Source organism: Denticeps clupeoides, chromosome 9, assembly GCF_900700375.1.
Source record: "Denticeps clupeoides chromosome 9, fDenClu1.1, whole genome shotgun sequence".
NCBI lineage: Eukaryota > Metazoa > Chordata > Actinopteri > Clupeiformes > Denticipitidae > Denticeps > Denticeps clupeoides.
Window position 1 is genome coordinate 11,604,646 of NC_041715.1, and position 27,995 is coordinate 11,632,640.

The 27,995-nt window shown below is 44.3% G+C and overlaps 2 protein-coding genes across 3 annotated transcripts; both read left to right on the forward strand.

Annotated features, from left to right (window-relative positions):
- Positions 1-251: 251 nt before the first annotated feature.
- sona (SON DNA and RNA binding protein a) lies at positions 252-7,547 on the forward strand. Its single transcript, XM_028991102.1, has 8 exons — positions 252-423; positions 1,689-1,772; positions 1,949-2,141; positions 2,236-2,321; positions 2,443-5,109; positions 5,265-5,689; positions 5,780-5,863; positions 5,951-7,547. Exons 2-8 carry the CDS (start codon positions 1,745-1,747, stop codon positions 5,951-5,953), a joined length of 3,486 nt encoding a protein of 1,161 aa, XP_028846935.1. The 5' UTR covers positions 252-423; positions 1,689-1,744; the 3' UTR covers positions 5,954-7,547.
- Positions 7,548-8,306: 759 nt separating this feature from the next.
- fhip1b (FHF complex subunit HOOK interacting protein 1B) lies at positions 8,307-26,013 on the forward strand. 2 transcript variants are annotated; one of them, XM_028992160.1, is made up of 13 exons: positions 8,307-8,569; positions 12,103-12,220; positions 17,477-17,971; positions 18,709-19,137; positions 19,624-19,854; positions 21,240-21,485; positions 21,603-21,770; positions 21,917-21,996; positions 22,208-22,371; positions 22,834-24,165; positions 24,242-24,420; positions 24,944-25,106; positions 25,273-26,013. In XM_028992160.1, exons 3-13 carry the CDS (start codon positions 17,843-17,845, stop codon positions 25,584-25,586), a joined length of 3,435 nt encoding a protein of 1,144 aa, XP_028847993.1. In that variant the 5' UTR covers positions 8,307-8,569; positions 12,103-12,220; positions 17,477-17,842; the 3' UTR covers positions 25,587-26,013. The 2 variants fall into 2 exon arrangements, with proteins under 2 accessions (XP_028847993.1, XP_028847994.1); XM_028992161.1 differs by lacking the exons at positions 8,307-8,569; positions 12,103-12,220 and having other exon boundaries at positions 17,021-17,971.
- Positions 26,014-27,995: the final 1,982 nt, after the last annotated feature.

The following is a 27,995-nucleotide window of genomic DNA, read 5'->3' on the forward strand; positions in this document are numbered from 1 at the left end:
GCATAAATCGGTAAGTTTGCATCTTTATGTTTCTGTTTGGAATGCTTTTGTCATTTGCGTGTGCTGTACAACTTTTCACACGGACACGGGCAAGTCTCAGATGGCTAAAGCTGCCTGCCATGCTATAATCAGGAGGATGGATCGACCGTGGCAAAGGTCGCTCTTTCAACCGTTCCAGGATCGGCCGTTCCTATTCACGCCTATCATTCGATCCACCGCGAAACCGATCTCAGATCAGCAGCAGATGGCCATTTCCCAAGCAAACAGGAAGTCGCCGCACTCAACTCCCGCGCCTTTCTGGGATACCGGCGGACTGTGCTTTCCGTTCGAACCGCCATGGCGACCGACACCAAGCAAGTTTCAGGGGTTTCGTAACCAACACAATCGGATACATTCTTTTCAGGAGGACATACGGCGCTCCCGGTCAGTACCGATTTCTTTTTTACGTCTCCGATTTGAGAGTTGATCTCCGTGCGCGTTGCAGGCCAGCCCGCCAGCTAAAGCGGCGCGGGGTTAAACTTCCCTCTAATGGACGCCAGTCTCCGATCGGAAAGGCCGGCGTGGCCGTCGTAGCACGCCTTTGTTAGCACGCCAGCCGGCGGACTTGTTCCACGTTCCCTCTACAGATCGCGCCTTCCGTTTCTGTGTGGTAATATTTGCTTTTTGTTAATAAAGCTTGTTTTTTTTTAACTAGTCGGGGTTCGCGTGCGAAACCCGTTTCAGTTGAACGTGTTTGCATGTGCTAACGTGAACTAGCGGAGCTGCTAGCATCGTGGCTAGGCTAATGTTGCTAAGCTAAGAATAAAAAAAAAAAAATTAAAAGAGCGAACGCAGCTTGAGCTCATGCGGGTTAGCTGCGCGGCGTGTCGCAGCGGAGGGCTCTGTCCTGTTTTCTAGTTAAGCGATTTACTCTTTTCTGTTTTCTTATTTCCCGGTCGTGTGCCGTCTTTTCTCAAATGGCTAACGTTAGCTGACGACCCAAGTTTTTATGTTTAACATTTTTATCGTTGGTATCGGCTTTGCCTGTGTAACCGTAGCTTATCCAAAAGTAACGACTGTTGTTATCGTCATAATTCGCCAAGGCGCCGCGCGTAATTCCTCGGCGTGTAAAATGTGTCGCTTTAAGCGGCCGTGGCATCGTGGGCGCCGCGCACTTTGGATGTACGTGAACTTGGTGATTTATTACATTGTTCTGCGGGTAACGTTGAGAACGTTGAGGCCTAGTTTGGGGTCAGACGCCGGCGGCCTGTGGGACATGGTGGTGATTTACGGGGGACAGTTTCCCCTCTCCGCCAATTTCATGGGCTATTTGTAACGTCCAGTCTCTTATTTCTTTGTTAGGTTTACAGAGCTGAAACAACAGTTTGTTTTTTTTTAGGCATTTTGTTGAAATCGTGGCGACTTTTTAAAACATTGGTTATCCCAGGGCTGGCCTGTTACAGGGAGTGTGGAGATTGCTGTATTTTGCACATGAATTTTCATAGCCATCCATGCGTGATGGCTTCTTGTGCAACATGTGCGCCGATCGATTGACCTCCGTTTTACTACGTGTTGGGACCAGTTTGAGTTGTAATGATCTCTACTAAAATTAGTCTGCACAGTAATATGATTAATAATTACTGAGTGGTGTCAAATGAATACGCGAAGACACAGCGTGTGAACTCATATTTACACTCTTTCTTTTGTAGTGTAAGACTGAGGTTTTACAGACAAACTGAAAGAGAGCCTTCTGTCACCAGAAACCATGGAATGTGCCAAGAAGACGATTCTAGGTATATTTTTGTCCTAATTTAAAAATAAATTAAAGTGATCTAGTAATAAGACATTGTAATTTAAATGAATTCCTTTACATTGAATGACTTTTACACACCTGAATATGTTGATTGCAGAATGTCATTTTTCTTTTTTTGTGTGTGTGTGTGTGTGTGATTTTTCTCTTTAATTGTAGATGATGAAGATGCCTCTGTTAATGTTGCGCACCAGGAGGTTGTGGTAGAAAAGGAAGGAAGTAACACGCCACACAAGAAGAATAAGAAGCACAAGAAGCATAAAAGTAAAAAGAAGAAGAAGCGTAAGGGTGAAAAGGAGAGTAGCTCTGAATCAGGTGTTGAATCTGATGGAGAGGCTAAAACGAGAGCACGGTAAGTTCTCCAGGCATATCAAATTGCATAGGTGTATTCGTTTGCAAGCAGGGTGAAAGGATATCCCTATTGTAAATTAAATGTTCCTTTATAGTGGTGGAGTGAAGAATGAACACCCTTTGACATCGGAGACAAGAGACCAAGCTGATTCTAAAGAAGAGCCTGTAAAACCACATGCAGGTAAGGTTAATGCTCCTCAACGTAATTATGCCAAATGAGCGGTCCTATGCATCTTAATTCCATACTTTAGCTCTGTATTCGTGATAAATGTGCTCTGCATTTCTGTGTTTATGATAAGCAGAACTGCAAATGGATGATGATGTCAAATCCAAGAAGTCAAAACGGCACACAGGGAAAAAGAAAAAGAAGAGAAAGAAGAAAGAGGAAGAAAAACGGGAGAAAAAGTCTTTATCCCATTCACGATCAAACAGCACATCTGCATCAGGTTCGGAGTCTGAATCTGAATCTAAACCTTCCCACACGCAGTCATTGAAGGATTCCACCAGCACGCCTTTTGAGAAGTCTGCACTAAAGGATGCTCCTGAAGAGCTTGCAGAAGACAGATACACAGCTAAGGTAGCTGGTTTGGATGAACAGGAGGGAGCTATAAATATAAAGTCAGAACTCACTGAAGATAATGCAGTGGTTCAGTGTAACAGCGAGTTGCTTCCATCTTTACCAGTTAAAGATGAAAGTATAAAAGCTACATATGGAGAAAATGGGAATTTAATCAAAGCCCAGGACTTACCTGATATAATTCCTAAGCAGGAGACTGTTCAAAAAGAAAATGTTCAGAAAGATAAAATTATTTCAAAAGCAGCTAATGGAGATCAGAAAGGAAAGGCCCATCAGCGAGATAGAAGTCATTCCCCATCAAAGTCCAGGTCACGTTCACTTTCAGGCACCAAAAGGGCAAAATCAAGCCCAAGTCGTTCTCCAAGTCCAAAGCGTACTTCTGGAAAAACAGCATCTCGAAGAGATCGTTCTTCATCTAGGGCACGGTCTAGATCTAAAAGACGGAGTAGCCCAAAGGGGAAACGTTCAAGGTCTCGATCGAGAAGGCGGCGATCGAGATCCAAGTCCATAAGGAGGTCAGGGCGCAGATCAAGATCCGTTTCTCTCAAGAGAAGGCGCCGCTCAGACTCCAGGTCTCGGAAGAGGAACCGAAGATCCAGGTCCCCGTCACCGCGGCCTGGTAGGCGCTCCAGATCCAGTGCACATCTTCGGAGGTCTACATCAAGATCCAGGCGTTCGGTGTCTCGCAGACGAAACCGTAGATCAAGGACACATTCTCGGTCTCCAAGAAGAAGGAGACCCTCTAGATCTCATTCACGGTGGAGAACACCTGTGTCACGGTCACGGAGATCCCGCTCTAGGTCTGCTAGGCGGGGAAGGCGAACTCGATCAAGGTCTGTTGTGATTCTGAGGAGGAATAGACGATCACGGTCTCGATCTGCTCGTAAAAACAAATCAAGGTCCAGGACACCAAGGCGAAAGAGCATTTCTCGATCTCCTCAACGTTCACGATCTCCAGCAAGACAACGGACAAAATCCATAACTCCAAGGAGGAACCGGACTAAATCCAAGTCTCCTCCTAGTGGAAAACGATCAAAGTCCAGATCTGTGTCATCACGTAGTCGCTCCAAGTCTAAGTCGCCTAAGGTTAGGAGACCGTCTAAATCAGATTCCAGATCAAAATCTGTAAGCAGAAACAAATCCAGGTCTCGCTCAGGAGAGAGGCAGTCTTCTGATCCAGTACAGATATGCTGTAAATCTCCTTCGCCCTCTAGGGAAGATGCATTGCCAGACACACAAAGCAAAGAGGAAGATAACAATGACTCTTCTCAGCCAGAGATGGCAGAGAGCATTTCGATCTCAGAGGAACCCATTGTGGTACCTTCAGGGCCATGGAAGCCTGTGCCATTTATTGAGGAGTCAAGTAATGAATGTACTTCTATAGATACGGAAGGTGTGGTACCATTACGTGAGGAAGGTGTGGTATCAACTGAGGTGACATACCAGCTAGATGACAACTTGACTGCTGCCCACAGCGATGGCGATAAACAAGCTACCTCTGGATCTAAACCGTCTTCACCGGAACCACCAACTTTGCCAGGCGATGGGGGGGATCATGATCTTCCAGTGACTGAAACAATCAGGGAGCATGGTTTGCCATGTGATGGAGCAGACCATTCAAGGGAATCTACACCAAGTGGTCCAAAGAAAGCAGAGTCAAAGTCATCCAACAAAAATAAGGAAAGTTCATCTCTGGAAAGATCAGTATCTCCTTTAGGGAAGCAGCGCTCTAAGTCTAGGTCTTCATCTAGACAAAGGAAGTCTCCTATTAGAAGAAAACGTTCTAGGTCAGGATCATCCAGTCGAAAGAGGCGATCCAAGTCTAAGTCAGCTACCAGAAGGAATGCTTCAAGGTCTAGGTCCCCTGCACGTAAACGAAAGTCAAGATCTCCTTCTCGTGGTCGAAAGAAAAGGTCCAAGACTAAGTCCCCTGTACGGAGAAGAAAATCTCGATCAAGATCAGGAAAACGTGTGAAAAAGTCGCGGTCCAAATCTCGAACTCGCAACAAGCGTTCAAAGTCCAGGTCACCAAAACGAAAACGATCAAAGTCCAGGTCACCGGCTAAAAAGCGACGTTCAAAGTCTCGTTCGCCTGTTCGAAGGAAGAGGTCAAAGTCAGGTGAGAAAAGCAAACGCTCCAAGACTCGTTCGCCTGCCAGAAAGAGAAGGTCGCGCTCTCGCTCCACAAACCGCAACCGCAGGTCCCGATCTAGGCGCTCTCGCTCCGGTTCTCGGCGGAGGAGACCAGTGTTCCGGAGCCGCTCCTTTGATCGGCGAGATCGATGGAAGCGTGAACCAAGCCACTCTCCCATTCTCATCCTCCGTAAGAAAAGGTCCACCTCTCGCACACGCCGCAGTGCAAGCAAGACTCCTCCACGTCTCACTGAACTAGGTAGATATATATATATATATATATTTTTTTCTATATACGTTTATATTTCTCATCTTTGAACACTGAGCATATGTTGTTCATACGTTTATTTATCTTTTTTTAGCCCTGCGAATAGATACTGGGTTTTAATTGTCTTTAAATGTCTTGTCTTTTAGATAAAGATCAGTTGCTGGAGATCGCTAAAGCGAATGCTGCTGCTATGTGTGCCAAGGCCGGGATGCCCATCCCTGAGAGCTTGAGACCCAAAGCCATTCTTCAGCTCCCTTTGCCAACTCCGGCCCCAACGCCCTTGTCTTTACCACTTCCTCTCCCTATGAATTTACCCATGAACCTGCCCATGGGTATGCCTGGAATGCCCAACATGACCATGAATGCTGCCATGGCCAGCATGACTGCAGCCACGATGACGGCAGCCCTTTCCAACATGGGTGCCCTGGCCGCCATTCCCCCAATGCCACCGCTTCCTACGATTACCAACAAGCCGCCTCCTGCGCCCACACCAAACCTGGCTAATATTGAAGAGGTGAAGAGGAAGGTGACTCAGCAGGCTAATAGCTTTAGCATCAAAGAACTTACTGAGGTTAGCAGAGTTTTGGATCTTGTGTCTGGTTTTTCTTTATCATTCTGCATAAGTGTTCATATTTACTACATTTTATTTATTCATTTTTAGAAATGCAAGCAAATTGCAGCATGTAAAGAAGAGATGGCTATTGCCAAACCCCATGTGTCTGATGATGAGGATGATTCAACACGGGTAAGACAGTAGTAATAATGCATTCCCTATAATACCATTAATGCTATCTTGTATTTGCTAACATTGGCTTTCTGGCCTTTTTTCCAGTAATTTCTTCAGGAACCTACCAATCTTCGGTGTGACTGGATTTAAAGACTTTATTGGCATGACCCTCCAACTGAAGTAGAGCAGTCTGACTGGATTCTGTAAGAACTGGGACCTCAGTGATCCTGCTATTGAAGAAGCAGCGATTGAAGAACCCCATACTCGTTTAAAAATGATGATAAAACTGCAGTAGTACTCTGCCATATGACATGTCTAAGACAAGCTGTAGACCTAGAGCAGGTGGTGCAAGACACCTTGGAGTTCCCTTGTCTGCTTTTATATGAAGTGAGAATTTTGCCATCTGGAAAACAAGACTGGCTGTATGTGTCAGAAATGACTACACACATTCAGATGACATGAGGCTATTAAAGATACTGAAAGGTTTTAACAATTTCCTGTTTTGATATTTTAGTGTTTATTACTTTCAGAAATAAATGTTCAGGCGTGGTCCTAATTAGATGTGGCTTAGAGCTTAAACCATCTCTGTAATGTCCTTTCTTTAGGGAAGCTTCACCACTTGTTGGGTTTGATTTGCAGCAGTTGTTTTTGAGATGTGTTGCCTTTCCCTTCTGTTTTTTTCTGAGTTTTTTTTTTTGATTGCTGGGAGAAATTATGGCTGTAAAATTGCTAATTTAATTTTCTCATCCCTAGATGGCAATGCATTTCAATGTAGGTGTACAGCACTGTTACCTGTAATTAGGATGACTGATAACTACATAAAATGGATTTGTGCAGCTGTAAATGCATCTCCTGTGTTGGTGAGAATTGACAATCACGCCCCCTTTCTTTCTTTTTCTTTTATTCCCTTTTTTTTTTGGTGGAAGTTGTAAAAATTTCAGAGAGGTGGGTGCAGGTACAAAGACAAGGTAAACATGGCTGGATACCTGTACTGTATTGTGTGTGATGTGATAAGCCTTTACTATGTCCATCAGCAACATCTTACAGTAGTACTTCCATTTAAATAATGTCTACATTTTTTCCTCACTTAAAAAGAAAAAAAAAAAGTAATACTAATTTCCTAATTCTTAGAACGTAATGCTGTTGTTTTCAGGCTAACTGTTCAGTTTCATTTGGTCCACCACTTGTTAAGCCTCTATTAAACCTGAAAGACTGTTGCCTGTATCAGCTAACTTGCGAGAGCCGATTTACTTTATTGAAATGTAAATGTGCACCAACACTGGAAAGGGGGATCTGTCCTGCCTTCATGAACACGTGCATGGTGGTACGTTAGCCCCAAAGACCAGTTTAGTAGGCCACCATGCACAATCTCACTTGATTTTTGTGGTTCTAACTGTCACATGGAGGAGTTAATTTGAGTAAATCAGCATAACATGGCAGATCTGCGCTTAGGGTCATTTTATTTAAGGCTATACGACCAGACCCTTTTTTTTAACATTAGTTAAAAATGGGACGTGAAAATGATCCATGTAGTAACCCTGTACCTAGATGCTAGAACCAATCACATTCCTGTATGGGCAAATGAAATTTATCACATTTCACTTTTTAACAACTCATTTCCCCCCTACTGGGTATTCAAATGTGACTTTGCTTGCTTTGTATATAATGTAATGATTATTATTAAAGGTATCTACAAAAAGAAGCATTTCGCTCCCTCACATCATTTTAAAGCTTCTGTAGGAATAATGGGCAGGTGGTAAATTAAAACTCCAGAAGAGCAGAGGCCACGTCTAAATCCCAGGATCAAATGTTGGTCAGGTTTTTTTAGCTTCAGTTGGAATATGAGGCCACTGGCTGGTTCTGGCCAATAGAACCTAGAATAGACTAGAATAACTAGATTAGTGTCCTGCTACTCGCCTTCGAACACTTGCATTAGGACATAGATTTCAAATTTGTTGCCACAAAAAATGTTTCTTTAATATCTCTGAACTCAAAATTCTGCTTCACATAAGATTATCCTTGTTGTCGTTCTTATCGTGATGGCTTTGTGATTGTACTGCAGTACCGTTGGTTTTAAATAATCTCATTTTTCCCACAGCTGATTCACTTGAGGAGGGCCAAAAAGGAATCTTGTGAGAAGCGATATGCCCACCTGGATAGTGTTCTAGAAGTAGCACTGTTTCATTCGATCATTTCACAAAGGAGCCTGACAAATGATATTAGTGCAGAGCACTGCAACTGCAGTTCAGCTATATGACAACAGTTCAACTAGACAATGGCACAAAAAGTCGCTTTCCCGACAGCTGCACATTTGGTATAATTGTCTAAATAATCTTGGAATAGAAATGAAACAAACAAATCAATAAAACCGCTGGAATATCGCCATTTTTCCGTAGGGACGTGAGCCCATGCGTGTCGGAGGGACGTCCCGTCCCGTCCCGTGCGTGACGTCATGACGTCCACTGCGTGTGGGTGTGGCCGACGAGCCCGAGTAAGATGGCCCCGGAGAGAGCGAGAGAGATTGAGAAATCAGGGCTGTCCGTTTGTCCGTCACTGACACGGCACCGCAGAGGGCCCGCGGCCTGAGGGAACCGCTCTGCCGGCCCGCTGCAGCGTCCCCGCGGCCGCCTTCTCTCACAAACCCGCCGCCTGGCGCCTCGCTAGCTGGGGGGGTAAAGCTAACCTGGAACCGTGGAAACGGCGAAGGAGACCCAAATATCCGAGGTAGGCAGCTGCACGACCCTCGTACCAACGCGGCGCCTAATCAGCCCGGACCCGGTATCTGTCGTGGTGCGGAGTTCGGCCGAGGCGGGCGGTGGTACGAAGCCCGCTCCGTGTGGGGGGACGTACTGCGTGGCGTGATGAATGTGCCCCGCGCCGCTCTCCGCTCGCCGTGGCCGTAAACAGTCCCACGCACCGCCGAAATAAACCGCGTTTTGTTCCAATAGTTCCGCTCTAATACTTTTTTTTATTTAATTTTGATTTCATTCGTGGCTTTCGCCTTTGCGTTACGTTGGCCGCCGCGCATGCTGCCAGGCGACCTTCTTCCCGACTACGCAAGTCTTTCTTTAACCTTTCTTTCATCGATGCTTTTTTTCACGATTCTTCTTCTTTTTCTGCTCGTTTCTGCACGTTTTAAACGCGCTGTAACGTTTTCCTCGCGTTACCTGTAGCTTCACCGGATTCTCCACTCGCGTTGCTACCGCGAAGCTCTAATAATGAAGCAATAAAATCTGGAATATTGTCCATATCATCAGGCCCAGAGGACGTTAGTTAAGTTAGTTTTGTGACTTCTGTTTACGACATGTTTACAGTACCGCTGTACTGTATGTCACAAATAGACACAAGTAGATGCAAATATAGGAATTTAGTGTATGTTGATATTATGCAGCCATACTATTTAATGAACATATTAACTGGCATCTTTTATTTATTGTAATGGCTTCATGGTTTTTTTTTTGTTTTTTTGTTTTTTTTGTGTGTGTCATGTCCATTATTGTATAGAATTATAATGCAATAGTATTGATACTTGCAAGGATAAGTAATGGCCACACAAGGAACGTGGAGCTCCTGCTCCTTGTGGAATAAAAGTATTGCAATTCGTAGCGTGTATGGTTACTCTGTAACTCGGTGTCATATGAAACCTCTTTAGTGCCTGAACTTTGAACCTCTGAGCAGTTTAAGAAGCGAAAAGAATGTGACCTGCAAACAGAAACAAGTCGCTTAACTCTCTGCGGGACACGTTTAATTATTTATTTATTTATTTTCTGTCTTTCAGAGATCAAGAATTCTTCCCGTGTGGGTAGTATTTTTTTCCTAGTTTGCAGATCTAGAATCTGATTATAGCTTTTGACTGTAGCAGTGTTTCTTCTGCTGTCCCTTCCATCATGATGACGTGTCTGAAACATACCAGAAAATGGCCACACAGACAAATTCCTCTGTGACCTTACTCATGAATTTCCCTCAAATTCCCTGGATTATTTTCTATAGATTTTTCTTTGCCAGGCGGGTTCCACATTTGCGTTCCCTTGTGGTCATGGTCGTATTGAAATGGCAAGTGAAACCTAACTGCAGGGATAACAGGTCCATTTGTAGGTCATGGTGACCCCACAGCCTTGCAGTAACTAGGCTGCCCCGTGGCTCTCAGCACGTTGTGTTCCTTCCTTAAAAAAAAATATAAAAATCAAATAAAATAATAAGCTTCATGCACCAGACCCGTTGCATTAACTTCTCAATTTTTGGTTATATTGCAATTTATTGCACATGGTGACAACAGCTTTTTACTCTTCGAGGCGTCATTTTTGACGTATGACACCTGTCCTTTGAGCCTCATTCTTTTATTGCTGTGTGTATAATGGCTCTATAACAGTGTACAGGTAAGGCAGACACCTGGCTAATAATTCATGGAAGCCAGAGGCTAGAAATGACCATGAAGGTCGGATCCATGCCCTTGGTCATTCTTTAAAGGTGAACTGTGCAAGAATGTTTCCTGTTGAAGAGAATTAAATAAACAAAATAACAAGAATAATATTGGGCGGCGGTGTATTTTGTGATGCGCAGTGAGGTTATCATGCAAAGCAGCTCTCATCAGCGTTGCCCGTGTTGTTCTACTGACACATGTCTTTCTCTTGGATCAAGCTTCTGGGCAAATTATTGGTGTGGCCACAGTTTTTCGTTATTACAATTATGGCCTTTGTGTTGAGACTGTTCCACTTGGTGAAATGTTTCGAAGTCGACTGCTTTCTGATTACATACTGCCCCCTTCACCTTCAGGTGGCTTTAATACATTGAACTTTTTAAAGATTTGTCCTTACATCTTGATTTGTAGTGTGGTGAATACATATTTATTAATGTATTCATTCATTCTCACATTATCAAAATCACAGTTTTATGGATTGCAAAATATGAGCCGTGGTTATTGGTTTATTGAGAATTTTGGGTTTGTCGGTTATGCATCTGACACAGACGTGATGAAGTGAAATCAGTGAGTACTGCTGTCATCTTCTCAATATAGTTGGAATGTCTGGTGGTTTCGTTTCTGCATTTTTTTGGTGGTCTAATGAAGTTTAAGCACCAGACCTATTCACTTCCTTTTCCCGTGACTCAGGCTGTATGTTCTTAATCCATCTTATTGCAGCGGGTCTGGTATTTGTCCAGAGCCCTCGAGTTCTCTATTTTTTTTTTTTTTTATTACGGGCTTGCCCTTGCTTTTGGAAACCCTGTAATAAAATAATAAACCCTGTAATGGGGCAGTCGTGGCCTAGTGGTTAAGGAAGCGGCTCCGTAATCAGAAGGTTGCCGGTTTAAATCCCGATCCGCCAAGGTGCCACTGAGCAAAGCACCGTCCCCACACACTGCTCCCCGGGCGCCTGTCATGGCTGCCCACTGTTCACTCAGGGTGATTGGTTGAATGCAGAGGACAAATTTCACTGTTCACCGTGTGCTGTTCTGCTGTGTACCACATGTGACAATCACTTCACTTTAATAAGAGTGCCAACTGGCTCGCTTACCATCACTTGGACCAGATAAGAACTCAAAAACACAGCACAAGGATGAGCTTTATCCGCTTGGGCTTTAAGCTTTTAAGCTTTTTTTTTTTTTTTAAATTAAGATTTCCCCTGAATCATATTTTAGAATTATCCATTTTATTGATTGCGTGGAGTAATTGTGTTAGAATTGGAATTTTTGGTTGTTGCGGGAACACCGTTGTGTTTCAATGTCCCAGCGTTTGGTGGCTGGTGTGAACCCAGACACTCAACTGTTCCAGCCCTGACTGTCCAGCAGCAAAGCATGCTTAACCCCTGGGGAAAGTCAGCTAAAAATAATAAAAGAAATATTATATTGTATTGTATCTGGGTGGGAGTTGCCTAGCGGGTAACACACTCGCCTATGAACCAGAAGACCCAGGTTCAAATCCCACTTACTACCATTGTGTCCCTGAGCAAGACACTTAACCCTGAGTGTGTTCAGGGGGGGACTGTCCCTGTAACTACTGTAAGTCACTCTGGATAAGGGCGTCTGGTAAATGCTGTAAATGTAAAATGACACTGGAATGATCAACTTTTATGTTTGATTAGGGAAAAACTTTTTTTTTTTTTTTGTTATTTGTGTAAATGCTGTCCCTTTGTTTGTGAAACGTTACTTCATATATGTTCATTTAAGGGTGACAATCAGGTTGTTGTCCGTATCTGTTGAGAAAAACACATGAGTCACGAATTGTTCATCTGAATGAGGCTTTATTGACGCTCCATTTGCAGGACGTTGACAGCAGCAGCAGCAGCAGCTAAGAAACCCGGAGGCTTCTTTGGAGACGAGATGAGTGACTGTCTCTGAAACAGCATGGAGCTTTAGCCCGCTGACTGCAGACCGCCTCAGGTACGAAGGCTGCACCACACACACCTGGCGCAGGTTGCAGAGATGGAGGTTTGACTGGGTGGTGCTGCTGACGCTACCAGCTTTACACTAAACTGATCATTTCGCAATTTGGCAACTAAAGATGTATAATTCTGGTAGGATTTGAGGTCAGCTGACAGACACTTTTAACTGCAGTTTGTCCTGCAGTTGGTACTAAATCCAATCAGATATGACCGTTATGGCGATAAAAGGCTCTGACACCAGCTGCAAAGTGAGGTTCTCCATGACATGTAACGTCCAAGCCATTAACAGTGGGGTTACTGGTGAGACATATGGCAAGTCTACACTTCAGACTGGCCTGTGGTTTTCACAGACACGAGTGACTACGTTTGTGCTAGACTGGAAGACTGATCATATTTCTTGAATCGAGCCATTATGTCTATATTGTAGAAAACAAGACCGTTCATTCCATGTACGCATCTCATGGTGAAGGTAGATGGTCTAAATGAATGAAAAAATGTGAAAAGCCGGGTTTCAGAGTGAACACTATTGCTAAGTCAGCTTTGGTGGTTTTTAAAGCTGCTTTGCATGCTTGGTAGGTTGATACGTGGCAATACAGGCAAATACAAGTCATAAATCTAATTATTTTTGTAATTAATCTAACTTGAATAGTCAATAACACGTTTATGGTGTGATCACTGTGGTTATGCACAGAATATAACCTCAGTTATGCACTATCTGTAGTTGCTAATCAAATCTGAGCTGTGGTTGGTTCCTTGTTTGACCTGTTTTCGTTCTCAGTGGTGATGATAATGCTAATAAATAAGCGGTAGTGTGCTGCGGTCGGCTCCGGGGGAGGCGTCCCTTCAACACCGCTATCGTTCAGTGTTTCTTCGTGTGCTAGACTGAAGAACAAGAAGACGTTCATCAAGTGCAAGACACGCCTGAAGATCCTCAAGTGTCACCCTAAGGTGCTTACTGTCTGTGCAGGCCCAGGTCTTTAGAAATCCTCTTTTAACCTTTTCATGTTTTTGCCTGTCAGTGTGTTCTAATTAACTTGGATCACATTTGAACGTCCTTTTATGCAGAAATCCATATACTTGTGAATTCACTTCCTGGAACAATCCCTGGAACAATCCCAATCTGATAAATGCTGTAAATGTAATAAATGCTGTAAATGTAATCTGCTAAATCTTTTCCACAATTTTGAGTATTATACATGCTTTTTAGCAGTTGCAAGTTTTTGTATTTACATTTTTGGTTAACGGTGTAATAATTTGCTGTAATCACCAACATAAACGATTCCACATTACATCTGAAGTCCTAACTATTTTGAATTCAGTCATGAAAATTCTGTCAAGAAATTCATTTTTACTTTCTAGATGCACTCTTGGTTTTATAGTAGAACATGCTGGGTGGTCTAGGCCTTCTTTGTGAGTGATATGTGATATCAATATTTTATCAGTGCATTTCCTGGCCCTGGCTCATCTCCAGTTAGCATAACCCTGTTGGCTGTGTGGGTTTATTCGCTCTGCTGGGATTTACCTCCTAAATCCTGTTGTTGTCTGGTATCATGTAGTGGCGTAAAAAGATAATTCTACCACTTAGCTGTAAATCCCCTCCTCCTCGCCCCCCTCTCCGGTGCCTTCGTCCCCTTCTTCCATCCTGCATGTGTGCTGCTCTGTCGTTTGTCATTGCCTGTTGCATAATAAGGTGTTTAGTCTCTCTCTCTCTCGCCCTCTCTCTCTCTCTCTCTCTCTCTCTCTCTCTCTCTCTCACACACACACACACTTGCTTGTCAGATATTGTAGTGAGTAGTTTGCCATGCACACCGTTAACCAAAGGCAGGGGTGAAAGTTGAACGGTGAGTGTGTAGGGCAGCCTGTGTGATCCCGCTGTGATTGGGTTTGGGGGTAAAATTGGTTTAGGACCGACAGATGGTTTGAGTAGGTGTGAGTGCGCTTTACTGGAAAGACTGGGAGCAGGATGGGCTGCGGGAAGGTCCCAGGCCTGTGCGGGTTTCGGGACGCTGTCTGCGTGGTCATGTTTGTTTGGAAATACCGCAGGGTTCAGTTTCGGGGCACACTCGGACTCATATTCCTGCGCGTACTCAGCACATGTTTCGCAGGCTTCTCACTGCTTTTGCGTGATTGCGTTTGTCTCTTTGTGTGTGTAAATATACCGCATGCTGGTAGGGATGTTGAAATTAATCTCATAATCGATGCATCACAATTCTGCATCAGTGCAGTGCAGAACATAATCCAATATATTATAATGACATTGTTTGGTGATTTCTGTAATTGTAGTTTAAAAGTAGTGACAGTAGAGACTGGTGTTTGGTGTTTTTACTGGCATTCATCTGAGGCTGTCTAACACTCATTGACCAAACACTGGTGCTGAACGGAGAAAAAGAGCAGAAAAAGAGTCACATTCTGTCAGCACTCACCTGAAAAGCTCCTGGTTCAGGCGTCTTAACTCACATCTCACATACTCATTTGAAAACGTAATGTGAGGTAACGTATTAAAACTGATAGGATGCATTGGGATTAATTTACAATCGTAAATGGAATCGTGAGACCAGTGAAAGTTCTCACCTCCTAATGGATGGGGGGCTGTGAGGGTGTGTGGAAGCAACACATCGCATCTAGCCCCTGGGAAGGAAGCCCTGCAGCCATGGGATTGTTCCAGGAAGTGTTTGGAACAAGGACAAGGTGAGGCGGTCGGAACGCCGCTCGTGTCTTGGTCTTCCATGCCCACTGTTCCAGGCTTCTGTGCTGCGTGTCTCATGCAGGAATACAACGCAGGTTTCTGTGGAGTGAGGTTGGGAGAATGTACTGTGCATGAGAGGACAGGCTGGGGCTCTACTGTTGTTGTGGTTTTTCTGCTGCTCTGTTAGAGTGACTCTTCTCTGTGGTCACTTATGGGGTGAGTCATGTTTGATAGGAAAACATATTCGAGGACATTTTTGGAAGGAAATGTGATTGGTTTCACAGGAAGCCTGCTGAAAGTGATAAATCTCTATAACTAAACTGTAGTTTCTAGAGATGCACTTTGACTTTATGAAGCAGGTGTTATCTGGATTATGTTTATTGTTCATATTAATAACTAATAACTAGCTTTAGTTTTAAAACATGTTTAAAACATTCGATTATGAAGTGAAAGTGAAGTGATTGTCATTGTGATACACTGCATCACAGCACACGGTGACACAACAAACTGTGTCCCCTGCTTTTAACCATCACCTTTGCTCCCCGGGCGCCTGTCCTGGTTGCCCACTGCTCAGCAGTGTGTCGGGACTGTGCTTTGCTAGGTGGCACCTCAGTGATTCGGCAACCTTCTGATTACTGGGCCACTTCCTTAACCTCTAGGCCACCACTGCCCCAATCTGTTTATGTTTTTAATTATATCTGTCCCTGTTCTCGTTAATTAGAATTTAATGGGATTGTTTTCAAACTGCAATTGTGAAAGGGTACAATTCTGAATACAATTTACTAATTGATAAGCAGTTTAGGACATTTGCACTGTCTAATTATTAAATACAGTATGGAAAAGAAATCGTTGTGATTCTTTTCCCAAAAGAATGGAGAGATCTGTAAGCCATGACTGTTGATGGAGGGGTGGGAAATGTTTCTCCTTCTGAAATCATAAGGGGAAAGGTTACCTCCCCTTCCTTGTGCTCTGTCCGCCCAGAGAATATCCCTCCCCTCCAAGTCTTATTTAAAAGTGATAATTGGGGACCTTTTAAGAAGCCCTCATGTCCTCCACTTAGTGTTGACCTGAAGAGAGCTGAGACCACGGTCTCAAAGTTTAGCAACACACTACGTCGTCATGGACTAAAATCCTGCAACTTGCAAGGTCTCCCTGCTCAAGCCAGCACGTATCCAGGCTCGTCTGAAGTCTGGCAAAGACTGTGGATGATCAAGATATGAGGAATGGAGGAAGATCATGTGGTCAAATGAGACTAATAAAAGAGCTTTTTGGTATGAACTCCTTTCACCCTGTTTGGAAGAAGGGCGACTTCTGTGTACACATCCCAACTGTGAAGAATTGGGGTTGAAACATCATGCTGCGATGGCTTTTCTGCCAAGGGGACAGGACGACTGTGCTGTATCAAGGAGAGGATGGATGGGGCCATGTATTGTGAGATTTTGACCAACAGCCTTGTTCCCTCAGTAAGAATACTGACGATGGGTCGTGGCTGGGTCTTCCAGTGTGACAATGGTGCGACGCACACAGCCAAGGCAACTAAGGGGTGGCTCAGTAAAAAAAGAGCATGTCGGGGTCCTGGAGTGGCCTGGCCAGTGTGCACACCTAAACGCAACAGAAAATCTATGGAGGAGCTGAAACAGCCCTGTAACCGGAAAGATGTCTGACCTCTGTTATTGTTTCTGTGCTGTACATATTGATGACACAATATGCAAAATAATTACAGATCTCTAGAATAACTTAAAAATCAGCAGTGGGATTTTTTCCATGCTGTATAACATTTTAATACAGAACTTTAATGTTTTGTCTACATTGTAAGTTAAACCATGCAAGGTCCTATTATTACTGAGAAAACAAACTGGAAATAATGAGTACTGTTACTAAATGTGATATCCTGCTTATTTACAGGTAAAAGTTATTTTTTTTTTGTCAATCTATGTTTTATAATGACATCACCACAAGACTTAATCCATTACAGGGCTCTAGACTAACTGATTGCACTGTTACGCCTAATAAAAAAAACTTTATGGCAGCGCATTTCGCAATGTGTTTTTTTTTTTTTTTTTTTTTTTTTTTTGATTGGCCGTGGTCCAGATATCAGTCCATATAGTCAATATTGTAAATTATTGATTAATTAATCTGGTAAACTCTATAAAGTAGGTAACTTTTTAAGATAGTAAGGAAATGGACCTTGGAAATGGAAATCAGAAGGTTGCCAGAAGGCTGCCAAGGGACCAATTAGGGGACACTCCAATGTGTGCCCCATGTGCTGTGCTGCAGTGTTTCACGTTCTACAGGTCCAAACTGCTCACCCGACTGCAGCAGCACGAGCACTTTCAAGCGTACAGGAATATCTGGACCACAGCCAATCAGAGATGGGGCCCTCTGTTTATGATCTCTGATTGGGGTAGAATACGTAGACCTAATATGTGTCTGTTGCATGAACCGTAGGGGCTTTGTGGCTAATTCTTTTCCCCTGAATGCCTGGTCGACGTGTCCAAATTTATCGCACTTTTAGTTTGTTTTTTAGTTTGTGCTCATCACTGAATCATCTCTCTTTCTCTCTCGCAGTATGGAGTGGTGCAGGCTGCAAGCTGGATGACAGGGTGTGCAGGGAAATCTCTGCCCTTGACTCCCCATAGGACGGCCCACCTAAACACTGCCCTGTCTCCGTGGTGACAGTGATACAGAGTCCCTCCCTGTCCCTCTCCCGTAGCGTTGCTCGCTACACTGTTCCACTCCTTTTTCTCCCTCACTTTTCCTCTTTTTCATACAAGATCTTAGACTGCCTTCTATTTTGGCATCTCTTTGCTTTTTTTTAAACCCCTCCTTCCCTTCCCCTTTTTCCTTTACCTCTTCCTCCCATCCTCTCCTCACCTCCCCTCACCTCGCCTGCCTATCCTGTTCCCTCCTCGACTGGGCGCTGCTGAATACAGGATGAGCTGGTTGAGCCGTTTAGCTCAGCGGGGTCCCAGCGCTCGCTCTGGCCGCAGCAGCACCCCTTCCGGTCCCTGCACCGCGGACCCTGAGACCTGCCTCATGGTGTTTGAAAACCACTGGAGACAGGTGAGAAAACGTACAGACCTATGGTTATCACTCTCACATTACAGTGCTCCTGTTACACACACACACACACACACACTTTCTCCCGATCAAGTTGCAGGCTTCCATCAGAATGCATTTACAGCACTAATTTGACATTTATTCCTCTTGTCTTCAAATACCACCCAGTTGTGTAGGGCTGGAGCCAGAGACTCCTGTCCATGTGAAATTAGGTCAGGTTGTTCATTTACAATGTTTGGCTTAATGGCCTTGATGAAGGGTATCACTTTTTTTTGTTTCTTTTTTTTTTATTGTCCAGAGGCAAACTCGAGATGTGAGGATTTTTACACAAAATCTTTTTTTTTTTTTTTTTTTTTTTTTTTTTAAAGAAAACATTACTGCCACATTTCAGCCATAATACCTTCTTTTAAATTTTCAATATCTAATTCTGTTAGCTGTGAATGTATAGAGGTGTTCAAAACCCCACTGTACATTGTTGATCTATACAGTCCAAGGTGACCTTTTTGTCTCACTCTCGTGCACACCCTCACACACAATTTTTCTCCTGAGGGCATTTCACAGGGGGGAGTGAGTGGGTTTTCCACTGACGACAGCAGCGCAGCAGCAGCACATTTTCTGCTCGGCACACCACAGTGTTAATAACACACGCTCAGAACAATTAATTAGATCATTTACCCTCCTGCCTGCCTGATTAAGCTCCTCGGCTCCTCACCACCTGCTTGCCTTTACTCATCGTTCAGGTATCCTGGGTTTTGGACCAGAGAGATTCAGGGTCCAGCGGGGCCGATGACCTCACTGCTGTACGGAACCATACAGACCAGATGCTGTGCTTGCTGGCAGAAGAGCGACTCCCGGGGGTTGACGCTGATGCCCCTCCATCAGGAGGCCTCTGTTCTTCCTCCAACCCCACGGGACCCATCCTTCAGCTCGTGGTGTCGGAGAAGATTCTGGAACGTCTGGTGGAGTGGCACATACGCCGCGGCCTGGACCCTGACAGCCAGGCGTCGCTGCTGAAGCTGTTTGAGATGCTGATTGGCCAGTCCCATCAGCCCCTGCTCCAACACGCGGCTGTGCTGCAGCCGCTGCTCCGCTTGCTGGGCACCTGCACCGATCCCCAGCTGGGCTGCCCCCCCACCCTGGAAGCTATCTTGGTGCTGCTTCTCAACCAGGCGAGTGTTGCTCATGAGCAATTGTTTTATGCGATTGCGCACCAAACAGGAATTACATTTTTTTTTGTTTTCTGCTGAACTGCAAGTAGAGAATCAAGGGTAATTTATTGGCAAAGTCAAGATCAAGACAACCCTATCAGTGCATATTAATTAATTTGATCATTTAATATACATTTAAGCAGCTTTTTTTGCTTGATGTGGGCAGTTGGAAAGATGTTGCTTATAGCCACCAAACCTTGGTACTGGTTGCCAGAAGTATCCTATTAAAAATGGTGATACTGCCCTAGAGATTAAAACTCATTAATCATATTTTGTCATCATCATTAAGAATAAAAGGGTCTCTTCCTCAATTAATGCATGTACCCTGAATATGTTGTATCTTAATTGTTCATTTCTGATCTGCCGCCAGATGACCTTGCATTTGTGCTATCGTGCGGCCATTCGTGGTCTTGCGTGAACTGTCTGTGATCTTTCTTATCCTCTCAGGTGTGTGTCTGTATGTCTCGGGAGCCGGAGGTGTTGGAGCTGATATTTCGTGTGACCCCGACCCCTCAAGGTCCCACCAACCTTCTCCTCTTCTCCCTCCTTGTGCCCTTCATCCATCGACACGGTGCCATTGGCCAGCAGGCTCGCGATGCCCTGCTGCTCGTCATGGCGACCTCCGCCAGCAACCATGCCGTGGCCCAGTACATTGTTGAAAACTCCTACTTCTGCCCGGTATGAGGGTTTGGTCTCCACTGGGCTTTCTGCCACCATATCTGCCTTGTTGTTTGCTTCAGAATGCACAGAAATGAAATTTCAAAGTGATTGGAGACTATGAGCTAAAAATGATATTATGCCCAATGTATGTATGAAGAGCAAGAACATTTTTACCAAGTGAACCAAGACAGTTGGTTCAAAAAGTCCAATGGTCTTTTTTACTGTAAGACTTTATAGTTGATCTAGAACCATGTCCTGTTTGTTGTTAGATGAGGTTTGACATTAATTTTCTAATTATAACCTGCAAATCAAAACAAAATTTATTTATAGCTCACAATTAAGACAACTCCGTGTCATACCAGTGTGCTGTACACAGACAGTGCAATTAACATTAATATGGGACCAAAACATTAGTGTACACACCTCAGAATAACCTCCTATCTCTGTGACATTACTGTCTGTTTCAGAGGGAGAGCAACATGATTGGCTGCTCTTCCTGCCTTATTTTTGTATGCAGGCCAGATGTTGGCTTGCTGGTCGTAGTGTCGTAGTGGCGTTGGTCTTGTGTTCACAGCGGTGCTGCACGTTAATGAGGTTTGGTTTTCTGTGGGTCCTTTCCTGTGCCTTTGCTGCTCTCTTCTTTGATGAAGTCTTACATAAGCGCTCCTCTGGCCTACTTACAGAGACCAGAGCTGCTGTGGAGGACAACGACGCACCAATTTTTTCCCTTTCTCTCTGTGTTGCGTTACCCACCACAGTAAAACGTACAGCTATAGTATAGTGTGTTTTGCATATGAGAAGTGAAGTGATTGACAATGTGATACACAGCACAGCACATGGTGCACACAACGAAATGTGTCCTCTGCTTTTAACCCGTGACCCTTGGTGAGCGGTGGGCAGCCATGACAGGCACCCGGGGAGGGACAGTACTTTGCTCAGTGGCACCTCAGGATTTGAACCTGATTACGGGGCCGCTTCCTTAATCGCTAAGCCACTGTCCCACAAGCTACACAGTGTGGGGACAAAAAAATCATGCAGTTTCAGTGTGAAATGTGAGAGCTGATGATAATGTAGTGTGGATGACTGCATGTTTTTGTGTGTTTTGGATTATATTTGTCTAATTAGTTGTATTGCACGGCTCTCTGTTTGAACAGTTATATGATAACACTGCTTGCTTGCAACATTTTGTAAAATATCTACATTAAGAATTTTTGGTGTTTTTATTTTTTAAATAAAAATTTGGAGATTTATGATTCAGTAACATTGAAATGTGCTTTTTGTTATTTAGGCAGTCCTTTTTAGCTGGTTTGCTATGTTGTTAATAAATACAGTGCTAGAGGATGAATAAATGGAACATCAGAATGACCTCCGCTGGCGTCCATTTCCTCCCTGTACTGTGGCAGGTGCTGGCGACAGGCCTGAGTGCGCTCTACTCTTCTCTGCCACGGAAGATTGAGGTTCGGGGAGACGACTGGCACGCTCTGCGGCGTGAGGACTGGATGGGCGTCTCTTCCCTGGTCCTCTTTATGAACTCTCTGGAGTTCTGCAATGCTGTGATCCAGGTGGCTCACCCACTCGTGCGCTCACAGCTGGTCGACTACGTCCACAACGGCTTCCTGGTTCCTGTCATGGGACCCGCCCTCCATAAGGTATCACTCAAACAGGAACAGAGGGATACGTTTGCCGGTTCTTCAGAATTCATAAGTCAAACCACTCTCTGCAACCCCATAATTTCTCTCTACCTCCTCCTCCCACCTTTGCTCCAGTCGTCCATTGATGAAATGATAGCCAGCACGGCCTACCTGGACCTCTTTCTGCGCAGCGTGACAGAGAAGCCGCTCCTCAGAACGTTCCTACGCTTCATCCTGCTCCATCGTCACGACAACGATACAATCCTGGACACCCTGCTCACACGCATCAGCAGCAACTCTCGGGTCAGTTGGCAGTGCGAGACCTCCCACATCTGCCACGTGTGTGTGTGTGGTAGTGTGTGTGTGTGTGTGTGTGTGTGTGTGTGTGTGTGTGTGTGTGTGTGTTCGCGCACTCACCATTTTCTGCCATTATTTTTCTCTTTCTGTAGCTGTGTATGGTCTCACTCAGCCTCTTCAAGACTCTGCTTTACCTCAACTGCGAGGACTTCATGCTGCAGCTCATTCTCAGGTGTGTGCCTTTTTAAATTCTTGTGTACAGCTCTGTGAATTGTCAGTGCAATGTTCTTTTAATTTCTGTTCCTTTAATTCACATCTATTCACAGCGTGTTGCTTGGAAACCTGCTCTGGCACATAGATCACAATGAATCTCGTAGTTAGGTAGGACGGGAGTGAGAAAAGCCATTATGGGAATAAAGGCGAGTGTGTTTTTGGTGTTTTAGGTATCTGCTGCCCTGCACACACGTGATGCTGAGTCAGCGGCGTGCTGTGAAAGAGACCGATATGTATGGTAAATCAGCAGACAAGTTCCTCTCTCTAATCCCGGAGTGCTGTCATGCTGCATCCTCTGCTGAACGGGATGAAGAACCTGGAGTCTGGGGCAAAGGTCTGCTTTTATTTTCAAATCATTTTTGAAGTTTGTAAAAGACACCCGCATTCATCATTCATTCATGCTAGGTATAACTGGTTTTAATATTGTTAGAACCTTTGGTAAGAAGTTAAGAAAAAAACGATTACCTGTGACTTATTCTATGGGAGCCAGTCTGTCCATTAGTATCCTTTTCAGTAAAATTTGAGTATCACTGTATGGACACAACCCTCTTATTTAATCAAATTTTGCCTGATTAAATGCTATTATATTTTTATAAAATGTTGCTGCCCTCTCATTGTTTTCCAGAGCTGTAGGTTTAATGTAGTTGTACAGACCAATTATCTGTGAATTTAAGCTTGCCTGAATATCTCTTTGGATTATGACTATTATTATTTTTAAAAAACATATCAAAATTCATCATATTATCGCCATCACTTGCAGCATTTGCATTTCTCTTGTTTCTTTCTTGTATGTAAGTGGTGGGCAGCCCCAGTTCTGAATCTCCGGTCCACCCCAAACCCAGCACTCCATCTCGTCTGGCCCTGTTTATACGGCAACAGAGCACAGGAGGATCCAGCAGTTCCCCCTCCCCTGTGGACCCCACCCCTTCATCTCCACGCGGGAGTTCGGGCAATCCCCTCTCTCCAGACAGCCCACTGCGCCAGGTTCCAGACGCGTCCGAGTCGGAGTCGGGGTATCTGGAGTACCTGCGGGATGCGCGGCGAGGGATCGAGCTCTGCTCCTGGGGTTGCCGGGACTGGTCAGCCCCTTATGATGGTGAGAACCCATCCCCAAACACAGCACCTGCTCCTCCACCCCCTCCCACAGCCACACCCAGCCTCAACCTTGTACCAGAGCACTTTTCCCTGCAGGCAGGCGGGGCTGCCCCTGGGGGTGTGGTTGATGGGGAGGCGGGGCCCCGGCAGAGGAGAGCAGAGTGGAGCAGCTCCGACAGGGACAGTGGTGAATGGGACGTCACCATCAGCAAGAACTGCATCAGCCTGACACCCCGCAGCAAGAAACGTAGCCTGCAGAGGGAGGAGCTGCCACTCAACACCACCCCCCTCCATCTTCCTCCCTCACCCTCATCATCCTCACCCTCTCCAGGTGCTTCAAGAACTTCATCAGTGCCAGCCTCTTTGTCCTATGCAGGACCTAATCTGTCCTCCTCGTCCCCACACCAGACCCTTTTTAATGGCACTGGTCAGGGTGATGGGTGCTCAGTGAGCTCAGATGGAGGTATGGAGGTTAAGAAGGTCAAAAGGGACTGTTCTGCTGGAAGTTTGAGTCAGAACGGTACGATGGAACATCACACATCAAAGCTGCTGGGAAGTAGAGAACCATTCTGTGGAATTGGAGGCATGAAGCAGGTCACCACTCAGCCTCGACCTTCTGAACAGGAATGTAACTCCAGTGATGGGATGAATACCATTCGACCCTCAGGTTCATCTGAGGTCTCCGTGTCAAACCAGGGACTGGAGTCGGTGGAGAGTCTGATCGAGGAGCTTCTGGAACGTGCGCCAGCCGCGGCACCACAGCCTGGAGAGTCTAATGGACAGGGCATCAGCATAGAGGCCTTCCACCAGGAGCTCAGGGAACTTGAGGAGCGTGTAAGGGAGCGTAAGCGGATGCCCCATGCCCTGGAGGAGATCAGCCAAGAAGCTCCTGTTCCAGCTCACATAGATGAAGAACTTGTACCACAATCATCCCTGGAGGCTGAGGTCGGAGGCGGTGAACACAAGGCCGAGAATTCTGCCATGTTTAGTCCAGGGAGACTTTTGGGACAGCCACTCCCCCAGCCATACACTGGTGAGTGCTATAATAACCAGAACTAATGAAAACTATGAAAAAAAAGATAATAACAGAATATGCCTGTTGTCTGCAGGACCATTCATAATGGTGGTGTTTGCTAAGCTGGAGAACATGCTGCAGAACTCCCTGTATGTGAACATTCTGCTGACCGGAATTGTGTCCCAGCTTGCCTGCTACCCCCAACCCCTCCTCAGGTCTTTCCTCCTCAACACCAACATGGTCTTCCAGCCCAGCGTCAAATCTCTCATCCAGGTACCAATGATCAAATAAGACACCAAATTACATCTAATGATCCCTTAAACAATTGCAAGACTTTCTTGTTGATGTGCACATGAGCTAATGAAGGTCAAGACTTATAATGCACCAACATGATGTGTCTGTGATGAAACAGACTGAAGTTTTAAAAATTAAAGTTGCCTGACTGACATTTGAATTATCATTTTAGCAAGCTTTAATCTTAAGAATTAATCAGGCTCAATCAATCTTAATTCAATGCAACATGCAGTTAATTATCATTTAGATAAAATAGATATTTTCATCTCATTATATTTAATTAATTGATTTATAACTTGACTAATTACTATGGTGCCTGTTCTGAAAACAGGCTCAGGGTCTTATCTGCATCCTTTCCAAATTTGTGGATGGGTTGATATTTGAGTTTATAAACCCGGTGCTTGTTGGTGGCAGGAAACCAGGGTGAATCTGAGCCTTGGATAATGACCCACAACGTTAATTAGCCCTGTCATTTGTCACTTCGCTCCTCACCCTCGCTCAGGTGCTGGGAACGGTGAAGAACCGGATTGAGGTTTTTGCTGCCATGCATGAGGACTTCCCTGCCATGCTGAGGAAGGCTCGCCGGTACCTGCTGGCCCGTGGAAAACTGGACTGGGCCGACTCGCCTACCGCAGTGCCCAACCTGCGCCGCTCAGACTCTATGGGTGAGGGAGGGGATAAGAGGCATAAATAATGGACCTGTTTACTCTTAATGACTGGCGAACATCAGGATTTGTGAACACCTACATGGTGCCCTTTGAAATCGTTTAGTTCATGATTTCTAAGGCAGTTTTTAAAATTCTCACTGTGCAATTCTGTCTCCTCCCACAGTGAAGAGTCGAAAGCCGTCGCTGGGAGACCTGATCCTGCGCCACACTAACAGCCCCACGCGAGCGCGTCAGGCCGCCCAAATGGCCCTGGCTCATGTACGTGATGGTGGCCAGTCCATCCAAAGCGCCCTGTTTCGCAGCGTGACTGGTTTCGGAGGAGCCACCAGCCTGGAACGGCAGGCGGAGGCACTACGGGTGAAAAATGCTGTGTACAGTGCGGTCATCTTCTCAGAGTTCCTGAAGGAGCTGGCAGCCCTGGCACAGGAGCACGCAGTGGCCATGCCCTTTCCCTGCAGCCAGGGGGCAGAAGAATGACTGCCCGCTCTGCAGTTCCAACTGCAACCACTTGAGGTCAGCACTGTGTTTTAAAACAGAAACTCACAGGAATTAAGGGAGTTTATTACATCTCATGTGGACTGAAATTCTCTAATGTATGTTCAGGGCACAGAGGCTTGAGCACATTTTGTGTATGTAATTATCTATACATATGTAAAAACAAAAGGCCATATTTATATCTGTAATGAGTTTACTGCACATGGGGATTTTTGGGATAGCTGTATATACACTGGCCACCCTGCAGAGAAAGTCCTATGTCACCCTGTTCTGTTCAATGATAAAGAACGTTCAGAGGAAATAATTCAACATGAATCTAATCAGTAAAAGTTTGAATAGGACTGCAATCGTGTGAAAAGCTCTATGCTGAGGCCAAAGCCCTTCTCATCATCTCTCCCGGGAAACGCTGTCAGGCATTTTTTTTTTTTTTTTTTTTTTTTTTTTTTTTTTTTTTTTTTTTTTTTAAACGTGCACTGTGTCCAAACGTGAGTAGTTCGGGGAAGGGAGACAGGGTGGGGAGAAGTGGACTTTTACCTCCGGCCTCCATGACACGTGTTGCTGGGGGGAAGCAACTGGACACAGCATCTGCCCAGAAAATAAATTTGAAGACTCCGATAAAGGGTCTTAAATTTGATGAAAGTAGCCTTAACAAAGGTCTTTTTAAAAAAAAATTTCATTTAGCTTCCTTAAATCTGCAGAAACCCTGATATATATAAAATATTTTGTTTGAATTTACTTTTGTGTATTGTAGATCTTAAAAAATCAGCTGGTGTGCTTGTCAGTCTCAAATGTGGAGGAGTGGCAACTCCTGGCATATATCATTATTTTAACAAGAGCAGCCAATATTATAAATTGTCGTTTTTTAGCACATAGTGAGTTAGAAAGTAGGGACTTTGAGTTGCCATTTTCCATAAGTCTTTCAGTCCTGGATGATCTGCACTTTATTTTAATTTTTTTTATGTGTAATGCTAAATATTTTTTTCCCCCCACCCTCAAATTTTGTGAAAAAATACTCTATCCCTATTTGTCTCACATGACACATACTAGGTTTTAGGTTCGGTTACTTTTCTTTGTATTTTTGTTTAAGAACAAGCATATTTTTCCTTCTGTCTGTTTTTGGTAAATGAGTCACATCTTAAATCCATGGTGATTGAGTTAAAGGACATGGAATTAAGCCACTTTTTCTGCCATTTGTTATCACTGGCTTTTAAATAGCGGTAACAGGATCACACATAGTGGCAGTGTTCATTTTGTCAGCAAGTTCTGTGGAATAAAAATGTGGTTACATTAACAAAATGTTGTCCTAACATTTACCTATTTTCACTTACATCACAGATTCAACATAAATAACTATTCAATTATTTTAGACTTCAGCACATCAGTGCATTAATACTTATATGTAGAATTATTGTAAAAAGAGCTTAACTGTTATTATTAATTTTAAAGGAAATGCTATAGAATATGAGTCATCAGAATTTGTCAAAATTAACACTGCCTGCTAATGTTTTATGAGGTAGGATGCTGCAATATCGGCCGTGCCAGTGTTTTTTTTTTCTTCTTCTGTTAGGTTAATTCATTGAGTTGCCACTTCACAGTGTTTGGCTTTTGTTCTGTTTGTTTTGCCAATACAACACTTTTGACACTTTAAGCTGTTTTGTGGGTGGATCCAGTATATGGGGAGCTGGTGATCATGCCCTTCGATGTGCTGAAGAAATTAGCACAGCATCCCCACAGTGTGCTTGTAATTGTAATAATTTATAATTATTATTCATGTAATTTTCTTTCTCATTTTAAACAGCTCTGCCTATTGTTCCTTTTGGCATTTTTGGAATCCCTCCATCAGTATATTCAAAGCCATAAATAACATACCTCAGGGTTGTCCTGTTCCTTTCCTAACATGTCAGAGTGTGGCTTAATGTCTGAAATAGACTCTGGCTAATGGGCATCCGCCATGAGGGGAAAAATAGCTTTAATAGGAAAAAAAAAATTGGCCAGAGAAATTGGAAGTAGTGAATGGATCCACCAGTCACTCCACATCTGACTGGCTTCTGACAAGCTGAAGGCCTACCTTTCGGGTTTTATCTGCTAGATTTTTTTGTGCCAACCATTGCAGCCCTCGTGTCATTTGAGTTTATAGTCTCATTAAATTACCTTGTGGAATGGTACAATAGGAGAAAAAATTGCTTTGTTTTCTAGACTCATGCCCTCACTCCATGTAGACCAGGAGTCACTTTTGTATTAAGCCTTTAAATTTCCTTCCTGTACTCTGAAAAGCTCCCAAAGAAGAAGTGTTGCTCCAAAAAAAGTGAATACAGTAAAGGGTGCTTTTTAAACTTCTTTATAGCTGTAACATATTGGTTTGGTTATTGCCATTGGTTCAAAATATATGTT

What these genes read in the sequence shown, in the direction of transcription:
- sona (XM_028991102.1), top strand. Translation starts at nt 1,745, where the DNA reads ATGGAATGTGCCAAGAAGACGATTCTAG. An exon ending in TGCCAAGAAGACGATTCTAG is followed by an intron (nt 1,773 to 1,948) that starts GTATATTTTTGT and finishes CTTTAATTGTAG; the next exon opens with ATGATGAAGATGCCTCTGTT. An exon ending in TCCACGTCTCACTGAACTAG is followed by an intron (nt 5,110 to 5,264) that starts GTAGATATATAT and finishes CTTGTCTTTTAG; the next exon opens with ATAAAGATCAGTTGCTGGAG.
- fhip1b (XM_028992160.1), top strand. Translation starts at nt 17,843, where the DNA reads ATGAGCTGGTTGAGCCGTTTAGCTCAGCGGGGTCCCAGCGCTCGCTCT. An exon ending in ATGCTGCAGCTCATTCTCAG is followed by an intron (nt 21,997 to 22,207) that starts GTGTGTGCCTTT and finishes TTGGTGTTTTAG; the next exon opens with GTATCTGCTGCCCTGCACAC. An exon ending in GCGCCGCTCAGACTCTATGG is followed by an intron (nt 25,107 to 25,272) that starts GTGAGGGAGGGG and finishes CTCCTCCCACAG; the next exon opens with TGAAGAGTCGAAAGCCGTCG.